Source organism: Danio aesculapii, chromosome 15 (assembly GCF_903798145.1).
Source record: "Danio aesculapii chromosome 15, fDanAes4.1, whole genome shotgun sequence".
NCBI classification, from domain to species: Eukaryota; Metazoa; Chordata; class Actinopteri; order Cypriniformes; family Danionidae; genus Danio; species Danio aesculapii.
This window is the reverse complement of record NC_079449.1, coordinates 23,177,070-23,190,759: the sequence shown is the minus strand read 5'-3', so window position 1 is coordinate 23,190,759 and position 13,690 is coordinate 23,177,070. Positions and strand designations below refer to the sequence as shown.

Here is a 13,690-nt window from a genome sequence, read left to right as displayed (position 1 = left end):
AAGATGTCTAAGAATAGCTCAAAACTAGCCTCGTCATCAAATACACAGAAATGAATGATTACACATGAAATCTGTGTATTTGATGAATAGTCTAGTTTTGCGCTATTCTTAGACGTCTTTTAAATTTTCAGTGACAGACCAAATATAATTTTAGCCTGGCTATTTATGTTTTTACGTCTATTAAACACAAAATTGCTTGGTGGGTGTTGATTATATTGAATAAAGAGCTTGATGTTGCTGACAGCTGGCTTGTCACTTTAGTTTTCCCAGGAATAGCACAAATACTACCAAGAAAATCATCCAGGGGTAAAATTAAAATGAAAAAATGCTAGAAAAGTCATGAGTGAAACATTGGACCGTTTTCTAGGGATTGAGTTACAGTTAGAGACTCCAAAATTGTTGTGGTTAATGATCAGGCAGCCCTTTGTCAGTGTGCCACGTTTTATAACTTCTAACCATATGGTCCAGTGGACTGTAGAACAGGCAAAAAATAATAGTTGCATACGCTTTTTCTGTGCTTGACCTCTAAAATAAGTATAAAATAAACAAGTTATTTATAGTCATATCCATTAAGGTAAAGGTTTATATTTAGACTATTATAAAACATTTAAATAACAATAATAGAACAAATTATACTATATTAATGATATATCCTCGCAAATATTCTGTTCTTACATAAATTCTTATTTATCTGTGTTCTGCAGGATTTAAAACCAGCTAAATCTCACGAGTCTACCCACCACAATGGCCCCTCTGCTGGCCCAGTCCGCGGTGGCAGTAGCAGCAGCAGCAGTGGTGGTCAAACCTCTTCTCAGGGGCCTCACAGATCAGAGCCCCAGCATCACGCCTCGCATCCAGCCTTGGGGCCTGAGCCTCCTCACTGCCAGCCCATGCCTCCTCCACCGAAACCATCTGGCCCGGCTGCACCATCCCAGCAGACGCACTCACCTCAGCGAGAGCCACAGCGGGTCTCACATGAGCAGTTCAGAGCCGCCCTGCAGATGGTGGTTGATCCTGGTGACCCGCGTACTTATCTGGACCACTACATTAAGATCGGAGAAGGCTCCACCGGCATTGTGTGTATCGCTACTGTAAAGACCACAGGCAAACTGGTGGCGGTGAAGAAGATGGACCTGCGAAAACAACAGCGACGAGAATTGCTGTTCAATGAGGTTGGTGCAACACACAGGAAATTGTACTGTTATTATTATTATTGGGGGTCCAAATTGTTAATGCAAGTTTGAGATTCACGGAACATGGGAGCTTAAGCCAAGACACTGCAGGTGGAAAAAAGGGTTAACTTATTAAATACAAAAGGGTTGATTGCATCAAAAAGTGCTAACTTTTTTGTGTTACAGGTTTTGTTGGTGTTTAAATATGCAAATTATCTATTTCATTCAAATATGCTAATTTGCATACATTTCTTGCACGAAAATATGAAAATTAGATGAAATCTGGTTAAAAATCCAATTTTCTTTTTTTAAATAATTTTTTAATGCTTTGAAATGTTAGTTTGTACAGAGAGGGGTTTGGGTCTATTTTTTTTTTAAATAAAGAAAATATTGAGGAAAGAAAAAATATTTGTTTATAATGAGGAAAATTATTTATTAACGAACTTATTTTATTTAGCCAGGAAGAGTACCACAGAGACTTCACAGTCTGCTTTTCAAGGAGACCTGGGGCCTGTTTCAGTGAGGAGGTTCAACCAACTCTGAGTTTAAACTTGAACTTTGAATTGACTTACTGAGAGATTAAAAACTCTGTTTCAGAACAGCTGATCTGACTTAGGTCAATCAAGTCTGAGTAGATTACTTCAGAGTTAAGTGCGCACACTGCGACTGTAAAAAGGCATTATCAATGGAGCGCAGATATTACGAGTCACCATGGCAACATCTGACAAAAGAGCATTTTTTTTCTCTAGCTGAACTGGAGTGATTGTGTAAAGTTATTGTAAATATGACCATATATATATAAAAAGCAAAAGCACTGCATCGGCGAAACAGAGACCGATAGCATGGGAAAACATAGCTGGTCAAGTTAATGTGTAAGTTTACATAGAAAATATTTAAGTATTATTAAAAAATAAGTAATGTAACGTTTAACCTTAATTTAGTGACCCCACTTTTACACACGTTGATCAGTTTAAGATAACTGACTGAGAAATACTGCTTTGTCTTTAAAAAGGGGGAGAAGACAGACAGAAACTCAGAGTTTAGAGAATAAAACCTGCTCCTGACCAGGTTAGGTTCATAGAGTAAGTTACCACGGTAACTGACTCTGAGTAAAAGTTACCTCTTTCAGAAACAGGCTTGACTTACTCTACTTTCTAGAGTTTGACAAACCTGCCATTTAGAAACGGAAAAGCCAGAGTTTCTCTCATTTCAGGAATAGCATACTCTTTTTACTTAACCTCCTTTCTGAAACGGGGCCCTGGTCAAGACAGCAGCACACAAAATAATCATACAAAACATTAAAATAACAACCGATGCATGTACAAGACAGATTGTGAAAGATATTTAAAAAGAACCCAGGGATGACAGTGACTGTAACTTTACTGCAGTTTGCAGATAATTCATTTTATGGGGCATTAAAGGAGAAAGCACATCCCGAAACCTACCCCATATGTAATAAATGTTTATATACAGTTGAAGTCAGAATTAATTCCTAACCCCCCCCCCCCCCCCCCCCCCCCCTTTGAATTTCTTTTCTTTTTTTTTATATATTTCCCAAAAGATATTTAACAGAGCAAGGAAATTTTCACAGTATGTCTGATAATATTTTTTTCTTCTGGAGAAAGTCTTTTCATTTGTTTTATTTCGGCTAGAATAAAAGCAGTTTAATTTTTTTAAAAGCCATTTTAAGGTCAAAATTATTAGCCCCTTTAAGCTATATATTTTTCGATAGTTTAAAGAACAAACCATCATTATACAATAACTTTCCTAATTACCCTAACCTGCCTAGTTAACCTAATTAACCTAGTTAAGCCTTTAAATGTCACTTTAAGCTGAATAGAAGTGTCTTGAAAAATAGTCAAATATTATTTACTGTCATCATGGCAAACATAAAATAAATCAGTTATTAGAAATAAGTTATTAAAACTATTATGTTTAGAAATGTGTTGAAAAAAATCTTCGTTAAACAGAAATTGGGGAAATAAACAGGGGGGCTAATAATTCTGACTTCAACTGTGTATGTGTGTGTATATCTTTGTCAAATTTAATGCTCGGTTAAGTAGAAAAAATAATTCTAAAAAAATGACTTTTAGAAATGTACATTATTGAACTCTACTGAGACTAATTTAAAAAAAGGGTGATGAGAGTAAGAGAATTTTGCCCAAAATCTCAAAAGTAAAAACTAAGTGTGAACTAAAAACTCTTGCCTGTAGTGTCTCGACTTAATGCTGAAATTTTAGAGCAAACTGCAGTGCTTGTAGATTGCATGAAAATGATTTTTGCTGCTTGATTTTTCCTCCAGCGTGTCTTTTGTGAGCTGCTTAATGAGATGTTTAAATAGAAGCGGTGCTTTGTTTCTAAGGTGGTGATCATGCGGGACTATCACCATGAGAACGTGGTGGAGATGTACAACAGTTACTTGGTGGGGGATGAACTCTGGGTTGTCATGGAGTTTCTGGAGGGCGGCGCTTTGACTGATATAGTCACACATACAAGGTAAGTGGTTCTTCCAAATCCAGTCACTAATATCTTTTCAGTTATTATCCGTTATGTTACTTTCACACATTGGTTTTATTGCTAGTTGTAATATTACATTGTTTTTTTTATTTTTATTATTTTATTTTTATTGCAAGCCTGTTAAGCCACAGAAATGCCAAGTACATAGAAATGTGAAATAAATGTTGCATTGGAAATAATAAACATTTATTATTAATTCAGTAATATTTTATTCATTTATTTAACTACCAAAGTAAAAATGGCCAATAAAGAAAAATGTGTAGGGAATAAAATAAATACAAATAAATAATATATACTATTTAAAAAAAAATTGTTAGAAAATCTAAATATTTTGTTAGAAATATGAAATATGAATATGAAATATTTTCAACAGTATATGCAGTACACATTGGTTCATTGAACAATAATTTAATTTATAATAAATAATTAGTATTTCTTTGGTTTATTATATTTTAAATAAAGCCACCAAAATGAAAATAATAAATGAAGAAAGCACACCTACTTGAGAAATAATTTATAATACTGAAACTTATGTCATACACAGATTGTGCATGTACTTGATTGTAGCTCATTCAGCATAAGTGCATTACCACTAGGTGGCAGGGTAACACAGCTGTCTGATGTGGCACGTCAGTCATCTGCATGATCATTTTAACAGCTTTTAAATGATTCAGATTAAGTTTTAAAATGTTTTGTTTGGTTGTTTTCAGGATGAACGAGGAGCAGATCTCCACCGTGTGTCTGTCAGTGCTAAAAGCTCTCTCAGTCCTTCACTCTCAGGGAGTCATTCATAGAGACATCAAGAGTGACTCCATTCTTCTCACCCATGATGGCCGGGTAAGTCTCTCACTTCTCTTTTCATCAGATAACCAGTTGTTTTAGCTCTGCCCTCTGCAGATGAACCAAAGCCATCCAATACATGTTTTGACTTGTGTCTTTAGTTAGAAATACTGCGCTTCTTGCTGTCATTGTAGTGTTGTTCTCTGTGAACATCAGTGTTTAAACAGGTTTGACAGAGCTCTTTCTTTAGTGTTCTCAGACCTACATGTTCATTCCTGTGAGGTGACTATCATCAGTAAACTAAAGCAGAATTACATTGCTGATAAAATCTCCAAACCTCAATAACATTACATTTACTGACAAGACCTCAAACCATGATACTTTTCACAATCTGTTGCTCATGAAGAGCATTATTTAGCCACTTGCTTGGCCTTCACAGAAATCTAATTCTGCAATTTCCGACACCATGCCTTTCTTTTGTTGCTGCTGAAATAGGCAGTGGTTTGTGTCGACTGGTCTGTGTCTGTGGTCGATGCAAGAGGAAGTTCGTTCATCCACCCTCAGCTGTTTCTCGGCAGGGGCTGATTGTGTGTGTGTGTGTGTGCGCGTTTGACCTTAGTTGTTTCATTTCCTCTTGCTCATTTCTGCCGCAGCTTATCATGCAAGATCCCAGAGGACATCGTTTCTTATATAAAATCAGTCAAGCAAGCATCGCAGAAGCTTTTACTGAAAGTTTGATGCTCTTCATTGATGTTAAATCAAGCAATAATTAGAACTACTTGGTTTCACATGTTTTTTTTGCTGCGTAACTTCATGCAGAACTGAATATTTTACAACAGATGGTGGTGCTTGTCATTTTTAAACCATCAGCAAATGGTTATTCACACATTTACAAATGTCATGATTTGTATCCACACTAAAGATTGTCAACTGTGCTACTGGTTTGGTACCAGATTTATATTAGAATGGAATGAAAGGAGTTCTGACTCAATACTGATCTGAAGAGACTGATAGCTGTTTTTGACTCGCTTGTGCATGTGGTCTGCAAGTGAGCGATCGTGTACTTGCAGAATATCGTCTTGTGGTTGTATTAATGGATAGCTTAATAGACTTACCATTAGCTATGTTTCCATACAAAATGGGAATTAACTTTATACGCAAAACTGGAATATCGCATAAGACGTGCGTTTCCATCCAACTAATCAAAGAGGACAAAATTGTCACTTCCAGATTAACTGGCACCAAATATTAACAGTAAAAGTGAAATTTGCTTCGGTAGGAGAAGCTATGCAAATCTTTTCTTATTTAATAAATGAGTTGCACCTCAGAAGACAAATGCTGACATGCAATAAATGCGTGGTGGCGTTTGAAGGCGTGAGACGCGAAGCACAGACGTTCTTGACAGTTGTGGAGGTGATTTATTAATATAACACTAATACTGAAACGGTTTAGGCATTTTAGACTGACCAAAACCACATTTCAGATGTTTTACAGTGTGCTCAGCCTGCTGGTTTGTCTATTCACACATTTTTATCATTACATAATCTCTTATAACAAAATCACGTGACTTTATTATTAATTTTTTATTTTTATATATACGCATACTACAATTTGTTTGGTAAAAGTGTTTCCATTTGTAGTTTATGTGCATGTAGTTTATTTTTCTTATCGAATAAAAAGTTTATTCACTCAGTTATGCGCATACGGTTTTTATGTGCATTTTCAATACTTATTGATGGCCCATGCATGGCTTGTGTTTGTCCTCTTTTGTAAACAACAAAAAGACACAAAAAATCCAGTAAAAATTAGAAATGCAACAAATTACATTTGCAAAAAAGTATGCATGAAATGCTTTTGTTTACTTCAGCAATCAAATGAGTACTAAAAGTATAGAGTACTTTTAAAAAAGGGGAACCGTGTAAAAATGCGACGTGCACATTTAAAACTTGAATGAGGCTGCAGACAATGCAACGTGGACGATTGTTTATGCACTGACTCTTTTTGAGCCAAAGATTTTAAAATTACTTATTTTAAATAAATTAAATATTTAAAAATAATTAAAAATAAATAAATTAAATATTTATTTATTTATTTTACATCTAAAATTTTGGGAGTGTGCATGCCAACAAACAAAACACTCATTTTGTAAAACTTAAAATTTTAAAAATATATTTATTTCTATACATCTTAACTTTTGTATGTTATATTTATGTCTACAGTGGTCAGCATATATGAGCACACCCCATTTTGAAAATGAATATTTTTATCCATTTCTCAGTGAATATGGGGAATATATATTGATGCATTTGAACAAAACAGATTTATTACACAGATATATTTATTGAAGTAATATTTTAGTCACAGAACATCTTTAGAAATGCAAAGATAATGTTTAAAATCATGCAAAATATTGCAAAAACTAACAAACTAACATTTCAACAATATATATATATATATATATATATATATATATATATATATATATATATATATATATATATATATATATATGTGTGTGTATATATATATATATATATATATATATATATATATATATATATATATATATATATATATATATATATATATATATATGTATATATGTATATATATATGTATATATGTATATATATATGTATATATGTATATGTATATGTGTGTGTGTGTGTATATGTATCTGTTTGTTTGTTTGTTTCTCTTGATTTTTGGAAAAAAAAAATTTTTCAATATTTTTCCCTAACATAAATTTGGGTGTATTATTTTTGAACCATTACTGTAAGTTATTTTCTTAGATTAGCTCCGGATTTGGCTTCAGTACTGACTAATCTAGTGTACATGCACAAATATAGTATTGTAAAGCTTCCTATAGAAAATATTAATTTAAATTAGAGTTTTGTGGGGGGTGTACTCGTATATGCTGAGGACTGTATATGCTCTGTGGTGTCATAAATGACATGTGGGTTGGTGTTGTCATGACACCAGCAAGATTTGTTTAAATGCTAGAAAAGAGGAATAATAACCAGAAGATGCAAAATAATACAATCCAATGAAGAAGCCAGCCTAAACCAAAGTATCCATTTAACTAGGGCAAGTAATTCAACTTCCACATTTTCAGTTTCATCTGTTCTCATTTGCAGGTGAAGCTGTCAGACTTTGGCTTTTGCGCCCAGGTCTCTAAAGAGGTGCAGCGCAGGAAGTCTCTGGTAGGAACGCCCTACTGGATGGCCCCTGAGCTCATCTCAAGACTCCCATATGGACCAGAGGCAAGTCACGTCCCCTTTTACCTTTCTATTGCATTACCGCTGACAGCACTGTAGCTCACACACAAATAAAACCATTTCTGCAGGTGGACATTTGGTCATTTGGCATTATGGTCATCGAAATGGTGGATGGAGAGCCACCGTACTTCAATGAACCACCGCTCAAGGCTATGAAGATGATCCGAGACAATTTGCCACCCAAGCTCAAAAACCTCCACAAGGTAAACCAGGTTATCCGTAAGAGGGAAAATAAAAGTGCATTTGGAGCTTCTTTCTAATACAAAGTGTTTCGTTCTCCACAGGTATCGCCACTTCTCAAGGGATTCTTGGACAGGATGTTGGTGCGAGATCCCGCCCAGAGAGCCACAGCTCAAGAGCTGCTAAAACATCCCTTCCTGACTAAAGCAGGCCCTCCCTCCTGCATTGTTCCTCTCATGAGACAAAACCGCATGAGATGAGAAGAGAAGTCAGGGTGGATCTCACAGGCCCTCCGCTGAGCTCAAAGACCCAGGCACAAACATGGAGTCTGTACTGCACACTTTAAATGATTGTACAGGTCAAGAATTTAAGGAGAAAAGGCCATTGATGCTACAAAAATTGAGTTTTTTTTCCCCAAACAAACATTTTTACCACTGTTTTTATTACACTATAGAATACAGCACATGAAATAGACATGATTAGGTCCAACACAGTGTTCTGATGGAAGAGGTTTTCCTCTCTGGTGATTTGAGGAACACACGAACCATGTGTTCTCGGTGGTTTATGCCAAGTCTGCTTTGGGGTAAACCGAATTAAGAAGGTTAAGACATTATGAAAATGAACCACTTGGAGATCCTAATCTGCCCTCAATGTAAAGCAACCTTTTGATGGATTTGTTCCAAGCCTCGAGCTTTCTTTTCCCTGCACTTGACCTTTTGCACCGTGACCACACTACTCATTAATCAGTTATTAATAGGAACACAACTACTGAAGAAAACCTTTTACGTTTTATTAAAAAGAATGCAAAACTCTAGGCTTCTGTTACGACACTAAGCAAAGGTAAACACTGGAGGCATTTCGTTTTTAATTTTGTTTTAATGAAAGTTGAGCGCTATATTGGTTTGTGTTTCGAGCGACAGTGATGTTCTTAAACACTGTTCTGAACTGCACTCCAATATCAAACTTCCTCCTTTGATTCATTGTTCCACTTTATATAATTAAGGGGGAAGGTTGGGTGTAGGTTTTTATTTTTTTTTCTCTCTCTCTCTCTTCCAGAACATTCACAACGGCACCACGCCATATTAGTTAAGTAGATGGAGTTGTTGTTTTCAATGTAGGGCAGTCATTTCATGGACGCCCAAATCCTCCAGCTAAGTAGCTTACATCTTTGAGGTATCGTGGCCTTTCTCTGAAGGATTCATTTTGTCGGAGAGACTATACGAATGTATAGTGAATGACGGATGCTCTACTTTGAGCTTGTTCAAAGGAAGTGGACACTATAGTGATTGATTCCACACACTAAAGCGTTTGTACTGAGATAATTGGTCCTTAACACTATGGGTAGTGGAACAACCAAAGACTTTCTGACGATTTATAATACCAGTTGCTCCAAACGTATTCCAAGTACACTACGTCTCATTGTGTTAAAGGGATAGTTCACCCAAACATGAATCTTTCCTCATTTACTCACATTCAAGTGGTTCTAAATGTAGTAATTTCTTTCTTATGTTGAACATGTTGTACACTAAACAAGATAATTTGATGAATGTTGGAAAAATTCAGCCATTGACATCCATAGTAGAAACAAAAAATCAGTCAATGGCTGCTCCTTTCCAACGTTCTTCTGAATTTCTTTCGTGTTCGACAGAAGAAACTCAAACAAGTTCAGAAGAAGTGGAGAGTAAGTAAATTTCCAAAATTTTACTAGGCCAATGCCAATCATCAACAACAAAAACACTTGGTTTTGTCAGATCAATGTGTAACCTCTGATGGAGCTTTTCATTGAGTTTTCATTGACTTCAATTGGAGTTGTGAAAATATCTTGTAATCTGGTGATTGGCTGTTTCGATTGGAGTCTGTCAATGCATTGACCTTTTAACTTAGTTGTTTTTGGACCCCAATGACTTAAAGTATGGCCAAAATAGTTAGTTATTTGTGTTCACTACAAGAAAGTCAGTCATACATTTTTGACTGTTCATGTTTGGGTGAACTGTCCCTTTAAGAGTCTCTCTTTATTTGCTCAGCCACAAATATCCGGGATCAAAGTGGATTGAGAACAGACAAAATTGATAAACATGCAAAATAATATTCCAATTCAATGAAGTAACTCCACTCAAATACTAAATAAATCATTGAAAGTCAAACGAATGCATGTTTGGTCACATTTGCATTCAGTAATTTGAAGATGAATTGTAGCGACTAATCCTAGACTGAAGTGGTAGCTTATGTATATATGAGTTGTTTGTTGTTTTCTTTTGCCGAGGGCCTAAACTGTACCACAGCAACCATAACTCTGTAGATGTGAAGAAGATTAATGACAGTTATTGACAGACATAATTAATATAAAAAAATACTACTAGGGTTGGTTTGTTTGTTTGTTTGTGTTTTTTTTTTTCCCACCAGTAAAAGTTTGATGGCATTTCTTTACATACTGGACTGCGCTGCTTCTTCAGGACTTAGACAGAATGACAATCAGGCATCGGAGTGGAAGTATGCACACTAAATACATATTCAGACATGAATAAGCAATGAAACGTTTATCTCTCGTTTAGGCTCACGTTTATCTGTGAAATATTGCTAGGATTGTAGATTAACATCTTCAGTGCACTGAAGCAAAATGAGGTCAACATTCCTATAAAAACAGGAGAAAATATGCCTTATAAGGACAGTTAACCCACAAATGTGGATGTGCTGTTAATTTACTCACCATCAGGCCATCTGAGAATCACTTTAGTAGAACATTAAGGGTTTTAGCTGAAGCTGTGTTCCTTGGTGATTCATGAATTGGATGACTACCAACACTGAGTCAAAAAAAAAAAAAAGACAAAACAAAATAAACGCCTGTGGCTGCTGACAGTACATCGAGTCCTTATGAAGCAAAGCAATTAGCTTTGCTCACAGACTGATCATTTCGCTTCATAAGACATCAATGTATCGTCAGGAGCCATGGGTATCCGTTTTGTTTTGCCTGCATGATTTTTGACTCCAAGTGCTGGTAGCTGACCTGCGTTTTATGAATGACCACAGTTTCTGCTAAAAACAATCATCTGCGCTACTGAAAAATAAAGTAAAATAGATCTCGGAGTAAATTAACAACCATTTTTATTTCTGGCTGAACTAGCCTTATAATGCGTGAATATATAAACATTATGAGCAGTAGACGTTTCGCAGTATGACGCCTTTTTTGTTATGTTTATTGACTGTTTGAAAAGCAGATACCTCCTATGACCACAAGCCTTATTTGACTGGGTGTGTGAACGGATGATGCTTTACTGCGAGCAGAATGCATGTGATTTTGTGATTCAGTGAATGCGTTTTGAATGGTTTCCAGAAAGGACTTCTCTATTTTCAGACTTACATTCCCATGGTTGGTGAAAGCACGTTCTCGTGTGTGTGGTCCGGTTATGATCTGCTTTTTTGTGTTACGTTTCCTGTTTTATGTTGTCATTTGGTGCTCAAAAGCAGTGCTGCAAATGCTCTGGAAGGGTACATTGTATTACGATATGGTTTCATCCGTGCTCTGTCACTACATTAAAACTAATGAATGGCCCATATTCTGCTGTTGACTTGTTTTAATAGGTTTCTAATTAACTTGCACTGCATTTTTGAAATCTCTTTTACTGTAATTTCCTTTTTTTATGTCATGTAGATAGTTTCAAAGAAACATGGGCGGAGTCTAAGCGTGAACTTTATATGCGCATTGCAGGTGTCCTGACATTGTGATGTTGCCCCATCTCTCACAGACTCATTTTGGGCCACGTTCAGATGAAAACACATTTGAAAACTGCTACGGTGTTATGACATGTAAAATGGTTCATACTGCTTCTGCTGTTCTTTCGTTTTGTTTCTAAGTATGGTTGGTTTTGCTGAATAACCAACATCAGAGTTCCCTCTATAATATGTGAATTTTTACTGGTGGTAAAATGGACTTTATTATTATTATTTTTCAAATATAGTTTGAAACCTCTTCTGGCTCTTTCATTTCACTCAAGTGTGGTAGTGTGATTTATTTTTCTGCTTAACCTTTGATTTCACTCTTGAAATGAGTGATCAGGATGTCAATCATTTAGGTACTGAGGAGAAGTGATGTTTTTAGGTCTTACTCTACGTGATGATTATCTAGATCAGAGATGCACAAACTTTTTCTTAGGAAGGGCCAAAAACCTAACTTGATAAAAGGTGGTGGGCCAAAGCTAAATATACCAACCTGTATCACATTAAAGTTGCCATGGTAACTTTCTAATTTGATAATATTAAAAAATATATAGAATTTTTTTAATTAATTATATTTGACATTTTGTAGTGTACTTCTCACAATAAAACCATAAGCAATCTAATTTATAACACAATGAAGTTTTAATTTTCAAAAATATTCTGTCAACATCTAAAAATTGTGTTTTAGGGTAAAAAAAAATCACAATGTAATAAATTCCCAGAATTTCATGTTACTGTGATTTTCACCGTAAATTAAATTCACTGAAAAAAAAATGCTTTTCTTATATTTTTTGTTTTCTTTCTAGGCCAAATATCTAAAAATTCTTATATCAAGAAGCATTTTTTTAGGCAAGCATATTGTCTTGTTTTAAGATATGATATGCCAATATTAAGTGAAAACAAGCTAAATAATCTGCCAATAGGGTTAGCAAAATAATCTTGTTTTTCCTTTTGACATAAGATTATTTTGCTTATTTTAAAGAAAAACGCACTTAATTTTGGCATATTATTTCTTAAAACAAGACTACATGTTTTACTTGTCTAGAACATTCTTCTTGATTTAAGAATGTTTAGATATTTGGACTAGAAACAACAAAATCTTTTTTTGCAGTGTTAGTGTCACCTTACAGGATTTAAATGTTACGCTTTACATATTCAGATTTCTGTGAAATTAACCCAGGCATCATGATTACAGCAAATTACTGTAAAAATGGCTATATCTTTGGCACGGTAGTCATAGGAATTCAAACACTAATAATATTTTTTGCAACAATGAAATTAATACACATTAAAATTTATGCTAGTACAGGCACTTGTTTTATATTTAGAATTTTTTACAGAATTATTGTTATAAATTACCTCACAGTAATTTACTGTGAATTTACATACAGTACCTTACTGGGAAAGTAATGCAATTATTAGCCAGTAATTTACTGTAAATTTAAGGTCAAGTACTTTACAGTGCAGATTAATTTACATTTCATTTCAGTTTTGCTTCTTTTTTTTTGTAGGTCAGCAATTAAACAAACAAACAAACAAACAAAAGGTTATGTTAAATTGGAAATTATGATCTCTTTTTGAGGGATTCACCTCAACCCTCCCCATCATTTGTCCCCATCTGATTGGTTGGCGGGCCAAATCAAAGGTTGCCATGGGCCAAATTTGGCCCCACAGGCCCTAGTTTGGGCATCTGTAATCTAGATGGCTTTAACTGAGAAAGTACTGTCAGTGAACATCAAATGCATTTTATTAACTTAGAAAAATGTATTTAATTGAATAATATGAATTCTAAATGCATGCATATTATTGTATTTTGTTAGCATTTATTTCATTACATGTTATGTTTAATATTAATGTATTATATTGCATTAACATTCATATGCATTAGTTATATAGTCTGTGGTCGCTAAAAACACGTTTATGTACGCATTTACAAATCATCACACACAAATACATATACAGTATATATTAGGGCTGCACAATATTTAATTCTTCTGTGATATACTGTAGCTATATACTTGATTGGCTAACACCATTTTAAAGAATTTA

At 34.8% G+C, this 13,690-nt stretch overlaps 1 protein-coding gene across 1 annotated transcript in view; it reads left to right on the top strand.

Moving 5' to 3' along the window:
• The window catches only part of pak4 (p21 protein (Cdc42/Rac)-activated kinase 4), a 29,079-nt gene extending 17,185 nt beyond the window's left edge, over positions 1–11,894 (top strand). Inside the window, exons 5-10 of the mRNA XM_056473302.1 lie at positions 705–1,172; positions 3,535–3,668; positions 4,400–4,526; positions 7,607–7,732; positions 7,816–7,950; positions 8,032–11,894. Coding sequence (XP_056329277.1) covers positions 705–1,172; positions 3,535–3,668; positions 4,400–4,526; positions 7,607–7,732; positions 7,816–7,950; positions 8,032–8,187 — 1,146 coding nt within the window. The 3' untranslated portion in view covers positions 8,188–11,894. The remainder of the gene's footprint in view (positions 1–704; positions 1,173–3,534; positions 3,669–4,399; positions 4,527–7,606; positions 7,733–7,815; positions 7,951–8,031) is intronic.
• Positions 11,895–13,690: the final 1,796 nt, after the last annotated feature.